The 12,970-nt window shown below is 50.7% G+C and overlaps 1 protein-coding gene across 1 annotated transcript in view; it reads right to left on the reverse strand.

Annotated features, from left to right (window-relative positions):
* HMCN2 (hemicentin 2) overlaps positions 1–12,970 on the reverse strand; it is a 769,579-nt gene that overhangs the window by 211,154 nt on the left and 545,455 nt on the right. The window contains exons 35-39 of the mRNA XM_085613971.1: positions 11,212–11,366; positions 10,852–10,948; positions 10,006–10,101; positions 8,442–8,618; positions 8,133–8,284 (exon numbers count right to left, since the gene is read on the reverse strand). Coding sequence (XP_085470097.1) covers positions 8,133–8,284; positions 8,442–8,618; positions 10,006–10,101; positions 10,852–10,948; positions 11,212–11,366 — 677 coding nt within the window. The remainder of the gene's footprint in view (positions 1–8,132; positions 8,285–8,441; positions 8,619–10,005; positions 10,102–10,851; positions 10,949–11,211; positions 11,367–12,970) is intronic.

The raw sequence follows: 12,970 nt of genomic DNA on the forward strand, positions 1-12,970 counted from the left end.
GTAAGTAGCCTATGATGTGTTGAATGGACACATCTAGTGGACTGATGGTGTTGTTATGACAATAGATAACAAAACGTTTCCACTTGGCGGCGTAGCACGCTCTAGTGGTAGGGCGCCTAGCTTCCTTGATGACGTTCATACAGTCAGGAGGAAGATTTAGGTATCCGAATTCTAGGATTTCAGGAGCCAGATCGCAAGGTTGAGCTGAGCTGGGTCCGGGTGTCTGATCTCTCCATGGTTCTGGGTTAAGAGGTGTGGAGAGAGGCGTAATTTTTGATGTGGTACTACAGATAGTTCCAGTAGTGTGGTGTACCACGGTTGTCTGGCCCAAGTTGGCGCTACTAATATTAGTGTGAGGGAGTGCTGTTGTAGTTTGCGCACTACTAATGGAATTAGTGGGAGAGGCGGAAAAGCGTAAGCAAATCTGCCTGACCAGTTCATCCATATCGCATTGCCTTTGGACAATGGGTGTGGGTATCTGGCGGCGAAGCTTGGGCATTTTTTGTTTTCGTGGGTGGCGAAGAGGTCTATCTGTGGATGCCCCCACATTTGAAAGTATGGGTGAAGAACTTGCGGGTGAAGTTCCCACTCGTGGAGTTGTTGTGTTTGTCTGCTGAGTAGATCTGCCATAGTGTTTTGGACTCCTGGGACATGCTGAGCTAGGAGAAAGATTTTCCGGGGTATGGCCCATCTCCATATGCTCTGTGCTAATTGAGAGAGCTGTGGAGAGTGTGTCCTGCCTTGTTTTTGAATATAATACATGGCTGTCATGTTGTCTGTGCGGATCAGGACTGCTTTGCCCAAAAGTTGTGTCTGAAAGGATTTTAGGGCTAGGAAGATCGCTAGTAACTCCAGATGATTGATATGGAGTAGCTTCTGTTGAGGTGACCACTTGCCTTGCACGGTGAGATGTAATAGATGAGCTCCCCAGCCGGAGAGCGATGCGTCTGTTGTTAGTACTACCTGTGGAACCGGGTCCAGGAACGGTCGACCTTTGGAAAGGTTTGCGGTAGTCCACCACTGAAGAGAGCGATGGGTAAGACCGTCTACCAACACCAGATCTGTTAATTGACCCTGGGCCTGGTTCCATTGGTGCGCCAAGCACTCTTGGAGAGGACGCATCTGGAGTCTTGCATGAGGTACTATGAAGATGCAAGAGGCCATCATCTCTATTAGTTGCATGAACACCCGAGCTGGAAGGGGGTGTTGTGCTATAAATTTTGTGTGCAGAGCCTGGATGCTTGCAATCCTGGCAGGATTGGGGTAGGCGAGCGCTTTTGAGGTGTCTATAGTGGCACCTAGATATTGTTTTATGTGGGATGGGTGGAGACGGGACTTTTCGTGGTTTACCGTGAAGCCCAGCTGATGAAGTAGCTGGATGGTGGTGTGTGTGTGTTGTACACACTGATTGTATGAACTGGCTTTTATTAGCCAGTCGTCTAGGTAAGGGAAGACGTGAATGTGTTGTCTTCGCAGATGTGCTGCCACCACTGCTAGGCACTTGGTGAATACTCGTGGTGCGGTTGTGACTCCGACCGGGAGCACTTTGAATTGGTAGTGGTGGCCGTCCACTACGAATCTGAGGTACTTCCTGTGGGCCTTGTGCACTGGAATGTGGAAGTAAGTATCGTTTAGGTCCAAAGTGGTGAGGAAGTCGTTTTGGGAAAGTAGCGGAAGTACCTGCTGAAGCGTTACCATATGAAAGTGGTCTGAGTGTATGTATGTGTTTAGGGGGCGAAGGTCTAGGATGGGCCGTAGAGTTTCGTCCCTTTTTGGTATGAGAAAATACAGGGAGTAGACCCCCATATTTTGTTGGTTGGTTGGAACATGTTCTATTGCCTCGGAGGGAGATTACCTCCTGCTTGAGTAGCCGTAGATGTTCTGGTGACATCGGGCGTTTTCTGGGTGGAATGTTTGGGGGGGTAGATGTTAGTTCTAGGCAGTAGCCTGACCAAATTATTTGTGTTACCCATTTGTTTGAGGTGATGGTAGTCCAGACCGGAAGGAAATGTTGGAGTCTGCCCCCGACCGGAGTGTGATGGTCTGGGGGAAGTGGAGGGAAGTCATTGGGGAGGCGCGGTGGCAGAGCGGGCGGTATTTGTTTTGCCTCTGCCTTTGTTATTGTTGCCCCTGTAGCCGCCTCTTTGGTAACCCCTTGTAAACGTGGACTGAGTAGGGCATTTGTATGCAGTGGAAGCAGAGTCTGAGGAGTAGCCTCTGGATGTGCTCCGAAAGGAAGAGCGGCGAAAGGAGCGTCTGGGAGGGTGAGATTGTAAGGCTCCCATGGATTTTGCCGTGTCCGTGTCCTTTTTCATTTTCTCCAGGGCGTCATCCACTTTGGGGCCAAACAGATGTTCCTGGTCAAAGGGATGGTTAAGGATGGAGGCTTGTACCTGTGGTTTAAAACCTGATATCCTTAGCCAGGCATGGCGGCGGAGAAGGACACTAGTATTGATAGCCCTAGAGGCTGTGTCTGCTGCGTCTAAGGCACAACGTATGGAGGTATTAGTAATGGTTTTGCCCTCCTGAATGAGTTTGTTGGCCCTAGCTTTATATTTATCAGGGAGATGGTTCATTATAATGGGCCCTGTCATATCTGGCGAGTAGCGCCTGTGTATTGGCGATACGCCATATGTTGGCACCTTGGGATGCAGTACGCTTGCCAGATGCGTCCAAGAGTTTAGACTCTTTGTCAAGTGGTGGTGCTTCGCCTGATGCCTGGGAGTTGGCCCTTTTACATGCTGTGGAGACTACTAGAGAATCTAGTGGCGCAGGCCCTCTAATGTAGCAGGGATCTGTAGGGGCAGATTTATATTTCTTCTCGATGCGCGGGTTAATGACCCTGGCTCTGACTGGGTCCTTAAAGACCTCTGGCGCATGCTTTGTAACTCCTTTGAGCATAGGCAATATGGAGGTGGTCCTATGTGTGGTGTTGAATGTATCGAGGAGGAAATCCTCCTCCACGTGGTCGGTGTGAGGATCTACCCCGTGATAGTGTGCCGCCCTTTGCAATAGGTGGTTGAACCCCAATGAGTCTTCTGGTGGAGAAGGTCTGGAAGGGTAAAGATCGTCCTGTGGGACGTTAGGGACATCAGGGATATTATAATTGTCCCATGGGTCTGGGGATCCTGTGGGGGTGGGGTCCCCTGTGGGTAGATCTTGGGGTGCATCCCCTATGTCGTCACATGGATCCCCCTGATCATCATCATCCGGAGATAGAGTTGGGGAATGATGAGGGGGGGATGGAGAGGATGGTGGAGGTGGAGGAGGGGAAGGTGGAGGCGGTGGAGGAGGTGGGGAAGGTAGTCTGAAAGATGTCGGTACCGAAGAGCTGGGTTTCGACCCCGAGTGTTTCGGTGCCGGGCTCGGTGTCAAGATGGAGGCCGGTTTCTTTTTCGGTGCCAAAGAGTGTTTATCGGCACCGACGTAGGGCTGGCTCGAGCCCGAGCAGCCGGAAGGCTTACTTGGCTTCTTTACCGGGCCCGAGGGTGCGGTGTGTGAAGTGGAGGAGGGGAAGGTGGAGGCGGTGGAGGAGGTGGGGAAGGTAGTCTGAAAGAGGAGGTAGCAGAGTCCTTCCTCTTTGGAGGTGGAGGGGGAGCCAGTTTCTCCAATTGTCTGTTTTTGATAGAGAGCATTAAATGTCCAGTTTTGGGATCCTTGGTTAATGTTTTTTGTAAGGGATCCGGTGTAAAAAGTTCTGGTGACGCTGGTTGGTCCGTCGGCATCGAAGGCGTCGGGGCCGTTGGTTTATTATGTTTTTCTGTGCCGGTTCACTGTTTGGAACCATGCTTAGGAAATTCCGGTTGTTTGGTAGGCGCCGAGATGGGTTTCGGCTTCGAAGTGTCTGTGCCGGTGGCCTTGTGTGCTTTGGTGTTTACCGAAGATGATGTCGGTACCGAAGAGCTGGGTTTCGACCCCGAGTGTTTCGGTGCGGGGCTCGGTGTCGAGATGGAGGCCGGTTTCTTTTTCGGTGCCGAAGAGTGTTTATCGGCACCGACGTAGGGCTGGCTCGAGCCCGAGCAGCCGGAAGGCTTACTTGGCTTCTTTACCGGGCCCGAGGGTGCGGTGTGTGAAGCAGTGTCTCTGGTCTTGCCTAGGCCCAGAGGCGAAGGCGTGGGTGTGGGGGGGGGTAGATTAGTACTCACGACCCTCTGTGCCGGAGTGATGTCCTCCACATCTGAGTCGTCAGCTTCGGAGGCGCTGACGAGTCCCTTGTCGGTGTGAGGCTGTTCTGGAGAGTCGACGCCTTCTCCGAAGATGTCGTCCGGAATCGTTGTCGAGGAGTGTGCCATGGTTCTTCTGGCTCTTCGGTCTCGAATAGTCTTTTTGGACCGGAAGGACTTGCACACCGGACAGTCTCGAGCCTCGTGTGCAGGGGAGAGGCAGAGATTGCATACCTCGTGGAGATCGGTGTGGGGGAATTTGGACCCACATCGAGGGCACTTTTTAAATGGAGTCCTTTCCATTAGCCAGGACCGGAGCTTGGGTAGGCCCGAAGGCTGCCGTCGACGACTGGCACTGAAGGTCTGTCGCGTTCGAAACAGTACCGCGAATTGGGTTGAGGATTGCGCGTCGATCGTCGAACTGGAAGCTGTTCGGAACCGGAGCGCGAAGATTACATCCGAGCCCGATGGCGGAAAAAAACAATCTGAGGATGGAGCCGAAGCCCATGCGCAATACGATCCAAGGGAGGAGTCACCGAACCCATGACTTCCAAAGACTTTCCAAGAGGAAAAACAAATTGAAAACATCCGGGCCCAACACCAGATGGCGATCTATGCACAAGTGTGTAATCTGCAGCTCATATGCCTCGAACATTGAGTTATCGGTTTAAAGGTAATTACTCGACTGGCAGAGTTAAGGTTCTGGGCATAGACTCAGGGGTCCCCCAGGGTCAGGTAGGTACAGTTGGTTCACCCTCAGCAGCACAAGGGCGGCCGGGTGCAGAGAGAGTTAGGCCCAATGTTATCCTATGAGAGGTAGGGGGGCCTTGGTTGGTGGCTGCTGACTAGCAGGCCACGCGGCTGTGGGAGCTGGGCTCCTGGTCACTTACTCAGGGCAAGTGGGGAAGTAGATAGGTGAAGAGGTTGCACTGCCAGGGCCACTCGGGCGGCTAGGTGCAGGGTGCTTTTGAGCCTTCGGGCGCTCAATTGATTTCAATGGGAAATCTCCGGTTTAGAAAAAGACTGCAAGCTCGGGGACGAAGATTCTTCAGGTGCCACCACCACTTCGAGAGGTAAGTTGGGTAGTTGGAGGATAGGTAGGTACCCCGGGATTGGGCACAGGGGCCGCGGGGCGCCTGGTGCAGGGGTGCCTGTTGGTGTCGGGAAATATTACACTCTGTTGATCGCGGTTGGGGGGGCACCTTGTTCTGAGGCTGCAGGCTTCTTCAGGAATGTTGAGGGAGGCCCTTGGGTGCCGGAGTTGGGGGTCACAGTCGCCGTGGGGTCATCCTCGTGGTCTTTGTTCACTCCGGCACTGGCCAGGCATGGCTGGTTCAGAGTGTGCTGGGTTCGCGGTTCCGGGCTGCTGCCAGGGATTAGAGGTAGGTTTTGAGTAGAGCCTCTACTCATGGGAGTCCCAGGGGCTTAGAGCCAAAAGGTAGCCAGGTCCTCCGGGGTTTGTGAGGTTGCTGGCCACAAGAGATGCCGGGTTGGAGCAGGAGCAGGTTCGAGGGTCGACAGGCTGGTAGGGCTGGGGCCAAAGCAGTTGGTGTCTTCCTCTTCTTAGCGGCTGCAGGGCAGGTCTTCTTTCTTCTAGCTCTTCTTCGGATTTTGGAATCTGGAATCTGGGGAAGGAAGGTTCAGGGTGCCCCTAAATACTAGATTTAGGGGCGTTACAGGTAGGTGAAGGGCAGGGACCAATGGGTCCCTGTCCTGGGGTGGGTACACTCCCTATCCTGCCTCTCTCCTGTGGGAGGGGGGCAGTAGTCTAGTACTGATAGGGCAGGGCTCCCCATCTTCAAGATGGCGAGAGCCCGGAGATGTGCTTCACCTCGCCTCCCCCACCTGAGGGGTGGGGTTGGCAGGCGGGCACATCCCCTGTCCTTATTTGGGGTTTCCGGCCAAGCTTTCCGCCAGAGTGGGGGGTTGCAGTGGCCTGGGGAAGCTCACAGGGGTGGCATGCCTTTGAAGCTTCCCCCTGCCCATCCTGGGGGAGGGGATTTAGCACCTCACCCGGGATGTGCATTGTTGCAGACCCAGGAGAGCTGGGGCTCTCCTACCCAGGGGTCCAGCAACATGTCTGCTGTGTGGCAGCCTAAGCAGCCTCAGAACAGACGTGGATTGTAGGTTAGGTTTCAGGGGTCCTCTCTAAGATGCCCTCTGTGGTGCTTGGTACATTAAATCCCACACTGGCATCAGTGTGGATTTAATGTGCTGTGCAGTTTGATACCAAACTTCTCAGTCTTCAGTGCTGCCATTATGGTGCTGTGGAGTTCGTGTTTGACAAGCTCCCAGCACCAGGTACTCTTAAATGGCAGCACTGCACTTACAGGGCCCAGGAATGGACCTGGGTATTGTAGGGGCACAGGGCTCCTGCCTCTGTGCCCACACCACTGGCATAGGGAACCCAGCTAGAGGGGTGGCTGATGTATGCCAGGGCAGTGTAGGTTGTGGGCATGGCACACAGGGATGTGTGCCATGTCGTCGCTCTGTTTTGTCTTGTACCCAGACACTCAGCCTGCCAGGGCAGTGTGTGTGTGTTAGGGTACAGGGCATCTAAGGGTGGCACAATGAGTCCTGCAGCCCTTAGAGGCCTTCCCTGGTCACAAGGCCCTGGGTACCTAGGGTACCACTTACCAGGGGCTGACATGTGGCCAGGGTTTGCCAATTTGGGTTTTAGGGTTTTAGGAAAGGAACATAGGCCCTGGGCACCTGATTGGCAGGAGTCCAGGGCACACTCAGTCAAAGTACATTCAGCAATTCAGCAAAAAGTGGGGGCATACCATGCAAGAAAGATGGCTCTTTCTCACAGTGGCAGGCTGGACGATACCAGTTAGCCAGCACACAAGATACTGGTAGGTTTTCACAGGGCACCTCTACGGTGGCCACTGGGTGCATGTCATAATAAATATAGTACTAGCAACAGTACAGATTTATTAAGACAAGATTTTTCATACCAAACATCATGGGTTTCGGTAAAGCCATCAAGTATCTAGGGAACTAGTACAGGCCAGTGCCCAGTACATATACTTAAGATGGCTTCCTGATCACTTGCAATGCCCAGCAATGGAACCAGACACAATAGGGGGCATATCTGCTCATGCAGATATATCCTCACAGATACTATAATGCACTCTGCCTTAGGGCTCTAAGGCCTGCTGTAGGATTGACTTACATATAGTATATGCCATGCATGGGAATGGCACACAGGGAGAGCACCATGTTGTGTTTTCAGAATGTTTTTTACCATTTCACGCAGCCCGCAATGTCAGTCTTCATGATTTTGGGTGTGGGTCCCTCAATGAGGCTCAATACATGCTGCAGCCCTTAGGGACCCTCTTTATACCCATGCCCTAGGTACCAGTGGCACCATTTACTGGGGACTCACAGGGGTGCTAAAGATCTTGCCAATTGGGTTGCGATTGAACATGTGGTTTGTTTTAGGATAGGAGCACTGGCATTAGGGCCTGGTTAGTAGGGACATAGTGCACATCAGACGAAAAACATCAGTACCAGTGACAAAAAGTAGGCGTGACCAATGACAAAAATAGTCACTTTCCTACACCACTCAATGTGGAAACTGGGGTCTCAGTTCTCATCTACACCACCCCCATTCACCTGTGGACCAGTACTCATTTTGGAAATAAGCAGTCTCGACACTCATCCATGCAGCTCACCACGCACCTGTTGACCCTACTTGGTGTGGAAACATGGGCCTCATCTCTCATCTACATAAACACCACTCACCTGTGGACCACCGCTCAATGTGGAAACTAGGGGTCATCTCTTATACCCACTCACCTATGGGCCACCACCCCATGTCGAAACCGGGCTCTCATCTACATGAACCCCACTCACCTGTGGACCACCGCTCAATGTGGAAACTAGGGGTCATCTCTTATACCCACTCACCTATGGGCCACCACCCCATGTCGAAACCGGGCTCTCATCTACATGAACCCCACTCACCTGTGGACCACCGCTCAGTGTGGAAACAGGGGTCCCATCTCTCATCCACACAATCATTGGTTCTGGGATACCCGTGGCGTTGCATTCCAATGAAACAGGACGGGTAGCCAAGACAACGGCTGGGTCTGTGATGGAGGTGATTTTAGGAGCCACTGCAGAGGAGAAAGAGAGAGACAGGGAAAAGCTGACTGAAGAGGATGGAAGGATGTTCCTCTCTTTGTTTGAATGATTGCCAACCCCAATTGGTCTGTTACTCTTCCCTCTGCACCAGAGTAACTTCAGTACAGGCACTCTTTCCCCATCACCTACCATGCACCTGGAGGTTGTACCAAACCTCAGTACTTCCCGCCACATTGGTCGCCAGGCAGCGATAGTCCCCCGCGTCAGAGCTGTGGGCACTCTCGATCCGCAGAATCCTTCCATGGTCAGTCAGTGTGATACCCATTGTGGCAGAGAGCTGCTGGAAGCCCCTGTACCAGGACACATCTGAAAAGGACAGGCGAATAAAAGGACAGTTCAACCTGTGGAACACGTGCAAGCTCCAGGCAGATCCAAGCTTCTCCTCACACCTCTCCATAGTGCGGACCTTAGATGTCCCCTGTCCTACCTAGTCTTTATACAATGTAGGGTCTCTTCAGTAAACAACTGCTCTTCACTGAGATAGAGTTAACATGCGGGTATTTTTTGTACTCTTCTTACTTCCTGTTCTCTGTAAAACTATTGCCGTGTGATAGCATGAGTAGCTTTACTGCAATATTCTAATTTTTTGCCTTTTTCATACTTGGTGCTGCAGTAACTCCCAGCGGTCAGTCCCCATCTGACCTCTGCTGAAGCCCTGCATGGACGAGCGAACACTAGTTTAACAATTAGCCCAGTAGGGCCGCGGCTAATGGCCACTTGGGAGCAGACAGACATGGGAGCTGCACTGATCCCTACTGACCATTCCACAGAATGACCTTGACTGAAGTTCGGTGAGCAGTACACTGCGGTGCAACACTGACACCTTGTGATCAGTCAGCAAATGACATAGACTAACGTCCTGTATTAGTACACCAGTGACACCTAGTGGCAAAGTCAATATGGCCTTGTTCTAGGATAATTTGGTTTATTTGTTCTGTGGTCCTCATAACAAATATGAAACAGCAAATACATTCATCTCAATGTAAGATGGAGATGACTATCACTATTAAAAATAATCTATAACTTAAATATTTATCTAGAGCAAAAGTCACATCTAAAACGCGCACATCACATATGCATTTATGAGTTTCCAATTGTGAACCTATACCATACTTGATGAAAACACTTTTTATGTATTAGCATCTTATTTGAAATAAGAGAGGACAATCTAGTCATAAATGGACATTATTACTTTTTACACCTATGATACAGCACAGCCCCTCAGTTCCTCTCATTAACCTCCTCGTCTCAGCTTGTGCATAAAAGAGATTGAGGCCGCCACTAAATTTAAAAATAACTTGTCCCATTTCTGGATTCGTTAAAAGGTAATATAAGGGTACGCACACGTTTCTATCCATGATGGCGTACATAATATAAGAGAATTCTTTGTATTTAAGAACTTACAATCACTTATTTTTGATTCAAATGCAAACGCTGATCGCCGGGGTCTTTGGTACTATAATATATTTCCAGGCTGTCGGTCTGGATTCTACGCTGGTATCTTGGACCATTGCCCGCCAAGGTAAACAGAACACGTTTCAAGCATTGGCCTTCTCTTCTTTCGCATAAAAGTTTCCCACAGGTTATCATAGATTTGAAGGAACTTAATATTGAGGTAAAGATGGTCTAACAAATTCTCAGAGGTGGGAGTCAGTGGCACATGAATTAACCAGTGGAAGAATCCCTTCCTCACCTGGGGGTGGGTTCCCCGATGCCAGGCACTGGAAGGATATTGGCCGGTTCTCCATGACCGTTTGATTCATCGCTGTGGGCTCAATGTTTGGGGGCACTGAAAAGAAAAGCAAGTCAGTGAGACCTGGAGCTCTGACAGCAGACACAATTACAGCACACTGCTGGCTCAGTGCTCACAATATCCCCAGTGAATCAATTATAAATGAGTGATCTTTGAGCCCAGGGTGCATTTTTTTAAACCCTTACTAAAACATCTCTTCAGTACACAGTGCAGTGAGGGCATTCGGCAGCTCTAGGACAGGCTTCACAGACCTCTAGAGGGTCCTCCTGCTGCTGCGAGAACTCTTTCACCAGTTTTAACAGGTTCAGTCTGAGGCTTCTCGAAGAGTCTGCAGGCTGTAGGATTGCCAGAAGTGATCATCCTGCCGCCCATGTCTGTGGATATGACAAGTATGGTAAACCGGTCGAGCCTCGTGGGCAGCCTGAATTCTGTGTCTAGAGGCCGGCCGGTATCACACACAGATCCAACTCCATAGGCATGGTTCCGGAAGTGCACAGTCTGTTGTCCACTAACCGAGCTCTGGCAATACAGCCTCCTACACACAGACCAAGGCGCTACGTTACATATACCCTCACCTCCACAGGTCAAGCATCTTGCACAGCCTCCCCTGCACGAAGCTTGCTCCAGCATCAAACACAGCCTTCACATCCTGTACAGAACCCCAGCTGTGTGCAGCCCCTCCCTCAATGGACAGAGGTCCACCACCACACAGCGCCTCTCCGCGATCATCCAAGCGCAGAGCTCCCTCCCTTTGCCACATCCAGCGCGCTCCAGCATTTCCCTTACCAAGCACCTTCAGGGTCTGGTCCCACTTTCCCTCGCCAGCGGCATTGGTTGCCACACAGGAGTACACCCCCTCATCCATTACTCCAGCTGCTGCGATCTGCAGAGGTAAAGAACATCTTGGAGTGAGGCCAATCCACTCGCTTATGATATAGACACGAGAACTACTCATGGCAAGAGCAAAAATACAAACATAGAGCTTCTGTTATGCTTCTTGCACACGAGTCAGGACACTTACCAGGAGTGACAGACTAAAAACAGGCTGAAATGTTGCTGACTCCTGCTGGGGTGTTGTGCGTGTGCCCCCAGAGCAGCTCAGTGTCACAAGCATGCATGGTTGGTCTTTAAAGTTGCCGCTCTCACCTGAAGCATGCCACCTGAATATTGCAAGGGCAATCCATCCTTCCACCAGCTCAGAGAGGGAGACGGGGTACCATACGCCGTGCACTCAAGGGTCACAGGCTGGCGGAATAAGACTGACACACTGTCTCCTCCCACGATGGTCACCGATGGTGGCTCTGTACAGAGAACAAGGAGGGAATGCATGTGTGAGAGGTCACATTGAGGCAGAGCAAAGTTTATTGAGGAAGAGCTGCCGCTGATGTACACGGCAGAGGAAGGCAGAGTGCTGCCTCTTAATCATCCCCACAGCAACTCAAGTGCTGACTCAGAACCAAGTAGCCCATCGGACACATACAAGCTTAAATAATTCAATACCAGGTATTTGCTGATTCGTGGGGATTTGTTTCTGGAAGTTTATGGTGAAGTTAGCATGGAACATCCAGTCAGTGTTCTGGAAACTCTTGGATAGGTGCGTATATTTCATTAATCATTCATCCAGCCAGTGAATACCCATATTAGGTTCACAAATAACATATCATTCACATGTTGAAATCACAATCATATCACACATATTTTATTTGAGAAATTCTGGTGTCTCTTCATTTTTTACTCTCTACAAGCCCAGAAACATGTTATAACCAGCCTGTTCTCCATGATAAACACTGCTAGCTGTCTCTAAAGACGATGACAAATGCCAAATAATAATGACAGAAATACACCGAGAAGCAGGACTGGGGGACAGAGGAGTCCCTTTCTGCAGAAACAGGGAACGGTCATGGGAACAATGTTTTCTCCAAAATGTGACAGATGAGCCTGTTCATGAAAATGGCTTCAGTACACATTGTGGAAGAAGAAGCATCGTCAGCGATGCAAGGTTCCGCTCAAGATGATCCCAAATGTGGAAATACTTGAAGATAAATGCGATTGTTCATTGCTCTCAGACTTCGAATAGGAACCAACTAATCTGGAGCACACACTTTCAAAATGAAGGTTTACACCCTCGTTACTATGAGATGCCCAAACAGATTGAAATCCCTGCTAAGGATAGTCCACTTAACACAAGGGGTGGCCTAAAAGAACAGAAAGAAGTCATCTGCATTGTAGCCACATTCACTGCACTGGTATCCGCCTCTAGATATTCTGTAAACAAACACTGATGTAGGGCTTTAAGCTTGGTGACGAATCGATATGAACAAAAATGAACCACGAAATGTTGGGCAGCTACGTTTTAGAGGTAGGCTTCAATGCGCGCTTTCGTCTGCCTCTTCCCACACACGCACTGCTCAGTCGCTGACAGTGTGGTATGTGCAAGAGGACACTTCTCCAGGCACTGCTTCAACATGGCGGAAACACTAAGCACCCAGCACAGTGCATAAACAGGTTGAAACATAGAGAACCCGGATGGTGCAATACATGCAGACCTCACCTCGGGGAGCTCCCAACGTCCTCTTCAGACATGCTTGGGGCAGAGGGGATAGATAGGAGCGGCGTATCACCCCATGAGAGCATGCACAAATCTCTGTACGTCTCGATAGTTGGTATATGTACCTGGGAGCTTTGAGGTGACTGAGTGGTCGCAGTATCGCGGCGTAATGTTCATTGCATGGCCACTGGACCCAGAAGGCTACAGCAGCAGACTAAGTACAATCACCCGCATCACGGCTGCCACGCTGATCAAGGGAAATGCACGAGCGCTTGTGTTAAGTGCTCATTCAAGAATTTAGAAAAAAAGTCCCTGAACCAGTAACTAAAATGGGACAAGAGGAAGGCTACAAGTAAT

This window comes from Triturus cristatus, chromosome 1_2, assembly GCF_964204655.1.
Source record: "Triturus cristatus chromosome 1_2, aTriCri1.1, whole genome shotgun sequence".
Classification (NCBI taxonomy): Eukaryota; Metazoa; Chordata; class Amphibia; order Caudata; family Salamandridae; genus Triturus; species Triturus cristatus.